Raw genomic sequence first — 14,605 nt, forward strand, 5'->3', positions numbered from 1 at the left:
CTAATAAATTTTTCAGTCATATCGCCCAGCCCTTTGTTCCGGTCCATTTAAATAATTGATTCAATATATAAAAATATAGAAGACATTGTTGTTGTTCTTTTTTTAACACATTTGTAGATACTGTAAAAATTTGTGGTGTTTTAAGATTAATGTTTACAAGCAACAAATGTCACTACAAGTTTTGAATATTGAAATTAATCGTATCGAATCGAAAATTGTATCGTTCCCAAACTTAATCGAACCATTCTGTTCTGAAAGATAATCGTTTTTCAATCGAATCGCAACTTGTGTATCGAGATACATATCGAATCGGCCTCATGTCAGAGATTCCCACCCCTAGTAATTCAGCAAAGCCTACGGTATGGCCTAGAAACTAACTTGATATGAAGAGTGATTTGCTTTATCTCCATTTTTCTTTATGGTGCCACCCCAGAAAAGTACCGGAGCTGGCAAGGATGAAAAAATGATATGAAATGAAATGGAACTTTGCGGCAAAACCAGCTGGCTTCTCTGTTAAAAGATACTGTTGCTGTTGGCATACAATTTGGGTCAACGCTTTGAAATCAAACACAGAGCCCAAAAATGCTAACCTCAGCGACCAATAAAACAACAGAACACCCAAGAAGGGTAAGGCATAAAATGTCAGCACATTTTATTAAGATAATTACAGCCATTTTGATAAATGCCACATGACTTCTCATCTTTCACATACGCCCTTTGGCAGTTAGTTTAGTTAGGACAACAAATGGTATCCGCCCTTCTGTGGCAAAAAGGTTTGATGATATTATTTTGTTTTGATGATAATAAAATAATTTTACACTTACAAGGGCATGATCTTTCTTGATTTATTATAATGGGATCAATTTAACCAAAGAGAAAAAGTAAATGTGTGTCCATACAAATCCAACTATACTTCTGTGTCAGACACAGTGTGCCCAATTCTAAAATGAAGTACATCCACCAATCCATTTTCTGAACCGCTTGCTCCTCACAAGGTACATTAGTTTCTAAATGAAACCGTAAAATACTGTTTTTGTTTATTATTTGTTCATTTGTTTTGTCATGCTTTTTTGTTTTTGGCATTATTGCTCGTTTGTGTGTAATATTGAATAAAAAGGATAATATTCAAACATTAATAAAGCCAAACTTGTGTTTTTAAAGTCACAGCCAGGCTGACAATTTTGTGACAAGTTCATGCATGCCCTGAGCTCAACTTTAACATACGAACAGGGGCTGATCAAATGGGTTTATTATTGATTGATATCAAGTAATGCTGTTTGCTGTAACACACTGCGATCCGGGCGGGACATCCCACTATGTACTGCTGAAACACTGGAATGTTCTCTAAATGCATTGCTTTGCTTGGGAGCAGCAGCAACAAAACAGCCAGCAGACTGAACAACATGTATTCATTGGAAAGAGGTGCTCTCTGGGTAAAATGTAGGCCCATTCCAGAAAAACGGGATGATATATAAATTTGTTTTTCACCAATCAGCATGGCAAAATCAAATAATTGACTTTACACTTTGACTGAATCAAAAATGTTTGTGAGATAAACAAAAACAAGAGACTGGTATCATCGTCATTGCTGCTTACATCATTAATGTTGATACGGCTGTTGTTGTGCCCATTTTTCTCTCAGCCCTCTCCCGTTTTCACTCTCTGGTCAACTGTGTATCTCTCTATATCTCAACCAAATCAGCTGAGACAGACAGTCGCCCCACAGAGTTCAATGATCAATCTGTCACGTGACCAGATTTGTAACCCAAAATAGTCATATTTCAAATCATCTTTCTCCTTTGAAATTAATGGAATACCATTAATTAGTTAAAAACCAGAGGAAAAAATGCTTGCAATGTGTTATTCCAATTAAAGAAAAAAGCTGGGCTGGGTATCGATTCTAATTTCCTCAATTGAGTCAATTTAGATTCACAAGAGTGCAGTTCAATTCGATTTTTCTCGATTTGATTCACTCCCATTCAATCCGCTATTAATTATGGAACATCAATTCTTCTTTAAAATCCAGCATGTTAAAAACTCCACAAACATTAAATTCCAAATTAAATTTTGCTGAGGTAGTAACTGATTAACTCATTTGCTCCCAAAAACGTAGAAATACGTTATATTTTAAATATTTTAAGTGTCCCAAAGACGTATTTATTCGCTTTGTTTTGTTTTTTTAATGCTAGAGCAAACAGAAGGCTTTGATGCAGCCTCTCTACTACAGTGAACGGGTGAAAAATAAATGGTAGTAATGACTTAAAACGGCCAGCAGGTGGCAGCAGAGTATAAGAGATCAACCAGGGCCATGTTTAAAACAAGCTGTTTCCCCACAATTCTAAATAGATATGTGGAAAAATTATGATACTTAGCTATATTCTAATGCTAATCGCTGCAAAACCGAAACATAAATACTTTTTTTTTTTCCTGATGAAAGAAGAGAAGAGGCTCAAATTTTTGTTTTGGTTCTTTTGGTTCCATGTTTTTACAGCAAAGGGACACAATATTCTGTTGGCCTTGCAAAATCAGTCAAAATCCAGTAAAACAGCCGGGAGCGAAGTGAAAAATGGCTGGGAGTGAATGACTTAAATTATTTAGTTTATTAATGAAAGTAACGCGTTATAATAACTTAAGTGTTACACAAGTATTGACAAAGATGAGATGAAAAATATTTTCACAATTCTAATTCAGCAATTGTAAATATAAATTAAAGAGATTCTGAATTGTCTTAAAGTGCAGTAAGTCAGGTGTTTCATAAACGTAAAATATACTTTTAAATTCACATGAATTGTAAATTTAAAAAAAAAAAAAAAAAGAAGCAAGATACACAAAAATAATTTGGCCTTTAAAATACTATTTCCTTTTTTTTTTTTTTTTACTTATCTTCATGCTTTATGGTCATGTACTCCAGTGCTGCATTTCTGGACTAAAATCTTGGAAAAGCTCGCTGATATATGGGATGGGGGCTGGGGACTGGTGGGGCGCTGTGGGGGACGGTGGGGCGCTGTGGGAGCCCGCCGGGCCTCGTTCTGCGGCCTTGGGCTCGGGGGTGTGGGCCGGGGCTGGGGCGGGGGTGTTCCGGGCGCCTGGGTCGGCTCGCCGACCGGTGTCCGCTCGGGTGGCTTGGGGGTGGCCTTGGTGCTGCCGCGGCCTGGGGATTCCGGGGTGGGGGGGGGTGCTCGCTTTGCTGGACCGCGGTTGACGGCTTCTTTCTTTGGTGGTGGTCCTTATACATGCCAGATCCATCGCACCAGCATCTACTGAAACTCAAACAGAAGTTGCCTCTCCCTCCCACAGCCCCTTGAATCAGTGGGTGCTGGTGTCTGTGGATCTCACTTTGCTTTATCTATCCTTCCCTCCTTCCTCTCTTTAGTTTTTCCTCTGGTCACTTGAGATCTCAATTTATTGGAAGTTTGAGGTTTCTGGGGTTGGCATAAGACTCTGGTTTTGTAACCACGCAGGAGGGGTTTTGTTGGTGCTGGATTTCACTTTGATGGATTGGATGTACTGGCTTCTATGGATCTCACTCTGCCTCATCGATCCTTCCCTCCTTCCTCTCTTTAGTTTTTCCTCTGGTCTCTTGAGATCTCGCTAATTTGCTGGAATTTAGAGGCTTCCGGGGTTGGCGTAAAACTTTGATTTTGTAACCATGGGGAAGGCAGGAAGTGTTTGGTCGGTGCTGGATTTCACTTTGATTTATCTTTCTTTTCTCTTTATTTTTTCTGACCTTTTCTCTGGTCTCCTGACCATTTGAACCTCACGACTCTGGCAAGATTCTGAAGTACCTGGTTAAGGCGAAGGGTAATGGGATATTTATAAGGTTTTAGGTGAATTAATGAGTATAAATTTATACGGATTTGCACGCACACGCACGCAAAAAAAAAAAAAAAAAAAAGAGCAATGATGATAAGACGTTGAATCGGTAAGACTACCGAATGAACAATTCTGAGCTCTTTTACAAAATAAATAAATAAATAAAATTCTATTTCCTTATGAATTTATGGGGGAAAAGAGATATTAAAATAATCGATTGATGGTTTTATGAATCAATACCGGGCTCGAAAAAGAAAAATCGATTCGATATTGATTATTTGGTTTATTAAACCCGGCTCGTCTGTATATAATATTGTACATTATAAAAACATGCAGTAATGACTCATAATTGAGTCATTTTTATCTCAAGTCACAACCCCAAACACAACAAGTATTTAACAACACCAACACTGATTTTGACCCTAACCCCAGCTGGGTCGCTTCAGGTCAGTGGTAGTCACTCACCTTCTGCCACCTGGAAGTATCCTGGCGCCTACAGTTTACAAACATTCTAAATTGGCCTATACAGGTAACGACAACGCTGGGAATGTAAGCTGCACTCTACCTAACTGTTTAGTCAACATAAACGCAGGTATTTTCTGAGTTAAAAATAAAACGTTGCCTACCTGAAACCATCTCCAACTGTGACGATCTCCACCTCACTGTCTGTGGAGGTGACGTTGATTTCCTCGCTGGCAGGAACAGGTGGTGCCGGGGCTGGAGTAGCCTCAATCACCACCACGTCTTCATCCAGAGCACCTGTGCACATGGACAGGAACATGACATGCATGTGAATGAAATGGCAGCTTTGGGCAACAGGTCATTTTGTTTCAAACAGTTAAAATTGGCTATATAAATCCTTTTTGAGGTCATGTATTTACTCTGACTTCATTTTAAGTAAGATTAGTGTTTTTGTGCGTTACCATCTCCATGTAAAACAAAAATATTAGTATAATAGTGTAGTTACATTCTCAGGTGTTCACCATGAGTGTTGAGTCTTCACATTGATTGTTTAAGTATCACAGTCACATAAAAATTTACTTAATTTCCTTCCAAATATGTTTGCTTCTTTTGAGCTTCTGAAAATGAAGACAAATGTAAAGATCGAAGACTATGAATGCCAAAATGATCGATGAAGTTAGTCCTGTCTGACAGGTTATAGGCGCAAAGAATAAACAGATTTTAAAGCCATATATGCGACTCAGTGGTGTTTTTGTGTCCAACAGTGAATGACTTGCCATGTAAATAAAGTTCATAATTCAAATGGGATTTCTATTCAGACTGTCCCCCGAGCGCTGCTGCTTAGCACCCTCTGCAACTACCTGAGAATCTGGTGGGGCGTTGGTGTGATTACAAAAACAACACTGATCTTACAGACTGGAAGGTAGCTTCCGTACATACATTTGGTAAAAAAAAATGAAAACAATATATGTGTTATAAATACATCATATAATGAATTATTAATGCAAGAAAGTAACACATAATGATATGTCAATGAATAAGGAAATCGAAGTACTGTTCTGAAATAAAGTCATCTTTATTTAAGAAGAATTTGCCTTAGTATATCCCTTTTGTTTGCTTGAATTCGGGTTCACCCTGGACAGGGCGCAAGACAATCCTAATGGGTTTAATATACTTCAATGTAATATGACCTAATGCTTGTAGATAATTGGTCGAACAGGTCAGAAGTGGTGACTAACTGATACAGCCTCCGACTATAAAGAAATACCTTTTCCCCACTTGGACACCTGTTTCCATGACTTATTGTTGCTGATCAGAGTATAGATTTTGCCTTACATGTGCAACTGCCAAACGCCAAACGAAAGTAGAAGAAATGGAAGAAGTAGTAATCATGGCAACTAATGTGTGACGTATCATTACCTTTAGCATGTGGCTTCCACCACAACAAGATTTTACTATTCACGAGGCTGCGTGATTGCTAGTGACTGGAATAGAAGTGAATTGGGCATTCAAAATGAATGGTGAATAACTGGTGCATAGATTCCTGTCAGTTTGCTAACCCTCCAACAACCTGTCTCTTGACAACTTCACCCTGCAAATAAATAAATAAAAAACTGTGCCAACATGATCACATTTTGAATTCCCTTTTGCTATTCTTGAATGGACAGGCCCCTAATTAGATCATTTAAAATCATAGTGCAACTCAAAAAACCCATATTCTTTGTTATGTGACTGGATTATGCGCCAGCCAACTCGTTCGAGACAATGACTAATTCATCTCTAACTGTGCAGTGAAGTCTAAAATGAACCACATCAGCATTATAAATTGTGCTCCAAATCTGCTCGAAAAGCAAGTTGTACAACCTGTGTTGGCTTCGTCGACTGTTCATCGGCATATTGCCTCACGTTGCATCACTTCGACTAAAAAGCATTAGTTCATGCAGGACTGCACTTAATTTTGGCAACATTACAGATTGTGATGCCTGCAAGCACCGTTACAGTCCTTTATAACAAAGTGCATAAAACAGTTGCCTTAATGAAAGTGTCAGGTTGATGTAATGTATATTACAATACACAATTAAAAAACACTGTTCAATTAGAATTTGAATTCTTGGCAAAGAAGCTAGAATGCAGTGGACATAGAAAGTATAGCACTTGTTTCCATTTTTATTTTATAACCAATACCTGGTATGACTCATCTGAAATCATCTTTTTTTTTCTCTTTTTTTATGTTCAAGACATGTATGCAACATTTAACCCATCACAACGAATCCACACTGTTAAGTGGAACACAATGGAGTAGGGGGCCGCTTAAGCGCTCGGGGAGCAGTTTGGTGTATCAGTGTCTTGCTCAAGGACACAGCTATGTCCAGGGATGGTCTTGAACTGGTGGCAGCACTGGCAGGTGACAATTTTAACCACTTGGCCACGGGGCACTCCAGAATATCCGCAAGTAAAAAAAACGATACCACTAATAGTTTTAGTACATATGCAACATTACATGACCAAACCCAGGAAACAGGCCCAGTTCGCAGTATCAGTTGCCCGCAGGTGTACAAGGCAAAATAGGTGAGGCCCCTGAGATGGATTAAAAGGGGGTGGGTTTGTCATATATGAGTCATATTCCACAAACCCAATACTAATCAGAATAATATGTTTAAAAAAAATGGGTCACATAATTTATTACTGCAAAGTATGGCTGCACAATATACCGAAAAAATGTCAATATCGCAATATTGGCCCATGCAATATGCATATTGCAAAGACATGCAGTAAGTTTCATATGAAATTTTATGCTTTTATCCGAATTTCACCAGTCAAACGCTAACTAAAATGTGCACCGACATCCAATAGTTGATTATCGAGAGGTCATTACAATTAATTAATTGAGAATATATTGAGTTTGCTTATTTTTTTGCTGCATGAAAAAAAGTGTAATTCTTACATTACATAATAAAAATGCAATTTTTTTTAGGTAACATGATAAATATCGCAATAATATCATTATCGCGAGAACTATATCGCCTATCGCATGATTTTCCAAAATCGTTCAGCCCTATTGCATTGCAAAGAGTTTTGATTAAGACAAAACAAAATATTTATGCTTCAACATATGTTTCACTTAACTTACCTTCAATTGCCAGTTAATTCCCATGGAAAGTTTCCACTTTAGAATATTTTAAAAATACAGTGTTCTTTTGTTTATCGCGAGTGTCACATTCCAAAAACTACTTGCGATAATGGAAAACCGTGTTAATTAAAAAAAAAAAAAAATCCCAATAATTATATATTTATTTATTCCATTTATTATATATGTTTTTTCGTTTTGGTATGAGTTTTAGTTTATTATGAATGCTTTTTTTATTCATCATTTATGTTTTTTTTTTTTTTCTTCTTCCATTTACAGTCATTTTTGCATTCCATTCCATTTCCATTTCTTTTTTTAATTTACTTGTTATACAGCACAGTATATATTTTTTATTTCCGGAATGCAATGTCGTCGAGCGATGGGGACAGACACCGTTGGAAAGGTCTCGTCGAGACAAATCCGTGGATGCTCATATGTCCCCGGTCAGACGTAGGGTTTGAGAGCTAGGGCCACACAAAAAACAGTCAAATTAACAAACCAAAACGCACATAAAAAACAGCACGCTGCAAAAAATCCGTAAAAAAGCGAGGGTGTGAAAGATAAACCCGTGATAAACGAGGTAACACCGTTTACCAGTTTGAACTCCCATGCAAATTTAGAGCAAAATTTTCACCCCTTTGCATAGCTCATTAGTATACCCATTCCTAGTTGCAACACACTGTGAAAGCCCTCAGTATAGATCAGGTCACTGCAGTGATAACAGCGCAATGTATCAAAGCTGTGGTAACCATGGGGGAAAAAAAAACAACACCATAATAGATTCTCCGACGGTGTAACGCAGAGCGACAATACAGAAGTAGAGCATCAAGGTCACTAATTACCTGTGGCTACTGCAGCACTGTTGGGCTGGCTGCTGGTGCTGCTGACATCCACATACAGCTCATCCTCCGCTTCGGTCGAGGATGGGGACGAAGAGCCGCTGCTCAGCTCCTCACTTGAACTACTTGTGCTATTGAGCAAAGCGTATTTCCGCCGTGCAATCACTTCTCGTTTCTTCCTCTGCAGTAGTAGTCGCTCCTTTTGCTTCTGCGTACGCTGCCCTCCCCCAGGAACCGATTTCACAAATCGCTTCCTATGCAGAGGCCGCCGACTGCCCAAACACGGCCGCTTCAGCAACACCGACTCCGCCTCGGACCGCACCCACTTGTGGGAGCGGGTGCGCCTCGTCCGACCCGCAACGGGGCGAAGGCTAACTCCAGTAGCTCCTGTTGTGAGGACGGGGGCTTTTTGTTGGACCCCTGTTGGCCCGGCTTCCACGTCCTCCTCGGAGCTCAGTGTGTCCGAGTCACCGAATCGTAAGCTGGAGGAAGGGGACGAGGCACAGTCGCTAAAAGAGGACTCGCGATTGTGCTCATCCTCGCTAGAATGATGCAAAAGTTCTTCTGCGGGACGCTGTGGGGCCACAGAAGTCTCACTGAAATGGCCAACTTTAAGCGAACAGTCAGACGGTCCTGCTTGTTGGACCTTCCTTTTCCTGCGTCCGGAGAGGCCTCGCTCCGACTCCTTGTGAGTCACCGCGTCCCTCAAGGTCCGGTGCCTCGTTTCGGAACACAGGGTCGCAAACTCCCTGTCTGCCATTCCAATCACCTCCATGTTGCTAGGGAAGCTCTTAGCTGCCTCCACGGGCTCCGGGTTCACCAGTGGCTCCTTCAAGTGCTCCTGTCTGCTGGAGGCCTCAGACGGCACTTCACTCTTCATAGTGGCAGCTCTGTTCTCACCGAGCTAACAGAGTGAGTGTGCAGCTCCTACGCTTCGAACCACTTCATCTCACAACGTCTACAAAAGAAAGAAAGAAAAACAAGACAGTTAAAGTCATTGTGCTGAAAGCCTACTATTTGTGACTTCATCCTGAGGGCCAATAAATGAGATGAAAGGTATGCTGATGAGTAAAAGTCATTTAGAGATGGTCTGTTTTATTATCAGTGATAAATTCAGAGAGCATGTCAAGATGCGCTTGAGCTTGATATTAATAGATGACATGAAACATTAGATGCTTTCTCGAGCTTCAGATGTGCCCCACCCTAATGATAAAATCATAACAAATATGGAATTAACAGACAAAAAAGTGACATGCTGGTCTTTGGGTGACTTGGAGTGCTAAAAAGAAGTCAGCAGGTTAGAGCATTCTCTATTTGGGCTCCAGTATCATGGAATGCCTTAACCACAGAAATTAGAGAAGCTATCTCGATAGGAATGTTTAAATCTCGATAGTGCTGTCAGTATCAAATATTTTTAGAATTGATTAATCTATTGATTATTCAATCAATTAATCGACAAATCGGATTCAAAAGCATATTTATCCTTGATTACGGTTTATTAACCAATGATTGTAGTTTATTTCTATTTCGTATTCATAAAGTGATTTAAAAAAAAAAGGGGGGGGGGGGGGATTGATGTTGTACTATGTTACCGGTTTTCCAAAGTAAAAACAGGTGTTTGCAAATGTCCTATTTTGATTAAACACAGAAGATAATCAGTCTTTTTTTTTCATGAAAGACTACAGAAATTGGTGAACAATTACCGTTGATATGCTGAAATGAGAGGATTTGCACAATTTTAAATTAAAATACATCTCCAAACGATTACTAAATTATTAAAATAGTTGGCGATTAATTAATTAATTAATTAAGCGATTAATTTTGACAGCTCTAAATCTCGACTTAAGACTCATTTCCACTCTTTGGCATTTAGTTAAACTCACCTGGATTTTAGCCTGTTTTAATGCCGCTTCTCCCTCATCCTCCCGCCACTAGGCATGAGAGCTAGCTGGCAAAGAGCAAGTGAGGTTGTTGCTGTGGAGTATCATAGCATCAAATCACAAGAATATGGTTGCCCACTCGGGATCCATTGCAGCCTGGTCATCTCGGATCCTTCTAATCTCAAGGTTTCTTCCTTTAGTTCCCCAAAATGGGGTTTCTCCAAGCTTTCCTTGGCCAGACGTAAAAGTCAGTCACACCATTGCAAAAGTTAGCATACAGCCCTGACAGAATTTCTGTTCGTGTTGAACTCAAATTAGGACAAGTTTGTAGCAATGTCATGCTAAAGATAAGCAGAACAGGCAGTTTGTTCCAGTAGAAATTTTACTACATCGTAAATTCTGCCACATAAATGCCAAATACCATGATGGTGACATTTAAAACACTTTTAAAATACAACAAAGATAAAGAAAAATGTCTCTTTTTTTTTTTTTTTTTTTTTTTTTTAAGTTTAAAAGGTCATGATTAACAAAGACCAGGACAACCATGAAAAGAACTGACTCACATTAATGTTACAAGGGCTGGGTATCGCAAATTTATTACATAAATCTGTTTGATTTCATTTTCAAAATAAACTCAAGTTACTCAACTTTATTTATACAGTGCTTTCAAGCAAGAGCTGCAAAAGAATTGTACACAAAACAAGAACTACTGCAACTCCCTTCACTTGGAATTGCATATTTTCATTCCCTGTTGTACCACTGCACTGTACTAGTACATTGACTGTAAGGTGGATATCAGGAATCAGGATATCGAATAAATGCTCAAACTGTTTTCCATAAGCATCCACAGTGTCTAGTAAGTTTGACATGCAACTGAGTAATGTGCAAGTCTGAGCTACCAAATGGAGAAGCTGTCTAAATGGCGTACATTTCAAGATCAGGAGTCACAGGACACATTCTCTTCCTACTAAGAATAAAGATTTATCCTCCCTGAGATCAAATGACGATATTAGGGCCAACATGGCTACTGATGCGAGAAGAAAATGTTTTCAAAAGCAGCTGTAAAATAAGTCGAGCTGCGCGATTGTGAAAGCAGTAGCTAGGTCTCTCGGCCTGTTTTTCTTTTTTTTTTTTTAGAAAAAATGAATTAAACGCATGTATTTTCCTAAGACGTGCAAATGTGAGTCACAGCTTCTAGGGAGGTTGGTTAACAGTTACTATTACTATCGGCTGTCCGAACATCTCCCACAAACGATGTCGAAACCACTATTAACTTGTTCTCACGTAGAAACGCAGGAAACAGGACTAGCCACCTCCTTGATCATCATGATCATTTGCGACACTAGTTAAAAGAGGCAAAACTAGATAGGGGAGCTAGCAGCCACTTAGCCTGTCATATACTAATGCACACAGAAGACAAAAAAGATTGTTTATTTTACGTAAAGACGTGTTTCATTTGCAAACGCGTCTTTCGGTTCGACGCGGAGGTTAAAACCCGGCGCACACAAAAAAAAAAAAAAGAAAAGAAAAAAACGAAAAAAAAACATATGACAGGCGTTGGATCGTATGTCAGCGTTCACACAAGTCGTAACTCAGCGGGCCTACATACAAGTCGCAATTGTTAATGGCTAGGATTGTGAAACTGACAACAGTCCCGATGAGAGCTGAAAAGCAGCATCGAAAGCAATGGGCCCTGAAGGGCTACGTGCTAAGCTAACGTGAAGGCTAGCTCAACTCTACTAAGCAAATTGACGATTTTTACACCACTCTTTAGACCCGCGAGCGTCTCGTTTCAAACAAAAAAGGACAGAACAACAGCTCTTTAGCGTGTCTATTAGATAATATGGAAATATCTCACTGTTATCTCTCGACGAAGTTCCCATTCCTGCTTCTCGAGTAGACACTGTTGTTTACCCAGCAGGTCGTCTGTTCGCTCTCACTGGCTACAATGCTGGGCTTGTATTCACTGCCGCACGGGGGCGCCAGATCTCAGATCGGTGTTTGCGACACTTTTACGACAGTTGGATTCGTTGACCCGGCAGATCTTGTGACTATCCCCACCCCATTATGTAGCTTTCTCTGGCTTTAATTTAGAAATTATTGAGAACAAACACTGACCAAATGCTGTCATGTACTCAGGATTACAAAATAGGATTTTGAGGACCATTATTGATATTTTATACATACTGGCGACTCTAGCTGCAATAGCAGCGCGCCCACTGGTGGTCACTGGTCACAGCGACACCTGGTCTATGGAGCGACGTTAGAAATAAAGCTGCTATTTTATGTATCCATCCATTTTCTACAAATTGTAGAAAATGGATGGAAAATAGCAGCTCATTCTCATTCATTGATGTTAGCCCAATGATTAGGCTAACATCAATGAATGAGAATACCAATATGCTAGGCGGTGTTTATTGTTTTCCATCCATGCATAATTTTCGGAACCGCTTATTCCTCAAATTGTTTCAATACGACTTGGAAAACTAGGCTATATGATATTGAATAAATGTTTAAACGCATGGCAAAGAGACATGGAGACCAGTTTTATCCCCTTTTAATCTCCACACAAAAATGCCCCCCTACAAGCAGCAAGCAGATCTGTTCTCCTTCAACACTTTCATCTCTTTCAAGTACCTTGAAAGCTACCGGGTCAAGGTGGATGTCTCTCCCTACATTTTTTCATCATATTAATCATCAATATCACAGATTTCTGACAGTGCCATAGCTCTGATATAGAGCCATGTCTGCTCAACAGTAACTGTTAGTAGCTACAAGGTTTGTTTCCCTATATTTAAGTGCAGTTTTATTTCAACACCATTCATATATCAGTGGCTTTCAATATGAAATAAAAGAAATGTATTTTTTCGGAATAAAACCTCCCTCTCTCTCTTTTATTATTATTATTATTATTATTATTATTATTATTATTATTACACTAAGGCCTACAATGTTACTGTATTTTGATGTTGCGGATGATAGTGGGACTTAGAGCTAAGCCAAGGCAAAGCAAGTTTATTTGTATAGCACATTTCATACACAAGGCAACTCAATGTGCTTTACACAAGGAAAGACAACACATAAGCATCAACAAACACAGTAGTTCATACAGTAGTTCAACATTCAGAGGAAGAAGAGTAAATAAAAGTAGGTTACAAAATTTACTAAGAGAACATACAATGACAATATTAAAACATTATTCAGCAAACTTTAAAACATTTAGCGTAAGGAAGTTTAAAATAATAATAAAAATAATAATTAAAAAGGAAGGGGAAAAAAAACTTAAAGCTGTTTAAAAGTCCTTAATCAAAAGTATGAGAAAAAAAAAAAAGCAAAGTTTTTAACCTGGATTTAAAAGCATTTACACTTGGGGCTGACTTCACTTCTGTTGGCAGCCTATTCCATCTGTGTGCAGCATAATAGCTAAATGCAGCTTCACCATGTTTGCTTCGAACTCTGGGTTCCACTATGGCACAAGTCTCTGCTGGGTTTGTACTCAATTTCTTGGATATATTCAGGACCCAAACCATTTAGTGATTTATAGACGAATAGCAGAACTTTAAAATCTATTCTACAGTTGACTGGGAGCCAGTGTAAATCCTTAAGTACTGGAGTAATATGTTCTGATCTCTTTGTTTTGGTCAGAACACAAGCTGCAGCGTTCTGAATGAGCTGCAATTGCCTCATGTTCTTTTGAGAGAGTCCAGTCAGAAGACCATTACAACAATCCAGTCTGCTGGAGATAAAAGCATGGATAAGCTTCTCTTGGTCTGCTTGAAGCATGCAGTCCTTCAGTCTGGATATGTTTTTCAGCTGGTAAAAGGCTGTTTTAGTGATTAATTTAATATGATTGCTGAAGGTCAGGTCTGAGTCTATTAGTAGGCCTACCCCAAGATTTCGAACTTGGTCTTTAGTTTTTAAAGACAGTGACTCAAGCTGTTTTTTTTTTTTTTTTTTTTTTAGCACCAATCCTCTTTTCTTTATTGCCGAAAACAATGAGTTCCGTTTTGTTTTCGCTTAACTGAAGGAAATTTTGCTTCATCGAGTTGTTAATTTGCTCTAGGGAATAATACAATACGTTAATAGACTGCTGTCATTTGGGGACATTGATAAATACAGTTGTGTGTCATCTGCATAACTATGATAGTCCACATTGGCGTTCTGAAGCATTTGACCCAAAGGTAACATCTACAGACTGAACAAGGACTGACCCTTGAGGGACCCCACATGTCATGGCCTTCCGATGAGATTCAAATTTTCCAATGGTCACAAAGTAACTCCTTTCCTCCAAGTAGGACCTGAACCAGAACTGTTCCATTTAACCCCACACAAGTTTCCAGCCTGTCCAACAGTATATTATGATCAATCGTGTCAAATGCTGCACTGAGGTCCAACACGACGAGCACCGATACCTAAGTATTTGTAAGCGGTATTTCGATGTAATAAGTTTGAGTTGAGAACCACTGCAGTAGCCTAATGGCATA

The 14,605-nt window shown here is 39.1% G+C and overlaps 1 protein-coding gene across 5 annotated transcripts in view; it reads right to left on the reverse strand.

The window, feature by feature from the left end:
- Positions 1-12,139, reverse strand: part of rnf111 (ring finger protein 111) — a 41,287-nt gene extending 29,148 nt beyond the window's left edge. For 3 of the 5 annotated variants that reach the window (XR_013283132.1, XM_077518534.1, XM_077518533.1), the window contains exons 1-3: positions 11,980-12,133; positions 8,245-9,199; positions 4,440-4,572 (exon numbers count right to left, since the gene is read on the reverse strand). Coding sequence is in view for 2 of the 5 variants with exons in the window: in XM_077518534.1 (XP_077374660.1) it covers positions 4,440-4,572; positions 8,245-9,121 (1,010 nt within the window). In the remaining 3 variants the exon portion in view is untranslated. Of the gene's footprint in view, positions 1-4,439; positions 4,573-8,244; positions 9,200-10,124; positions 10,352-11,979 lie in introns of all 5 variants that reach the window. The other 2 variants (XR_013283134.1, XR_013283133.1) reach the window with 2 other exon arrangements.
- Between the last annotated feature and the right edge of the window lie 2,466 nt (positions 12,140-14,605).

The sequence above is a fragment of the Festucalex cinctus genome, chromosome 4 (genome assembly GCF_051991245.1).
Source record: "Festucalex cinctus isolate MCC-2025b chromosome 4, RoL_Fcin_1.0, whole genome shotgun sequence".
NCBI classification, from domain to species: Eukaryota; Metazoa; Chordata; class Actinopteri; order Syngnathiformes; family Syngnathidae; genus Festucalex; species Festucalex cinctus.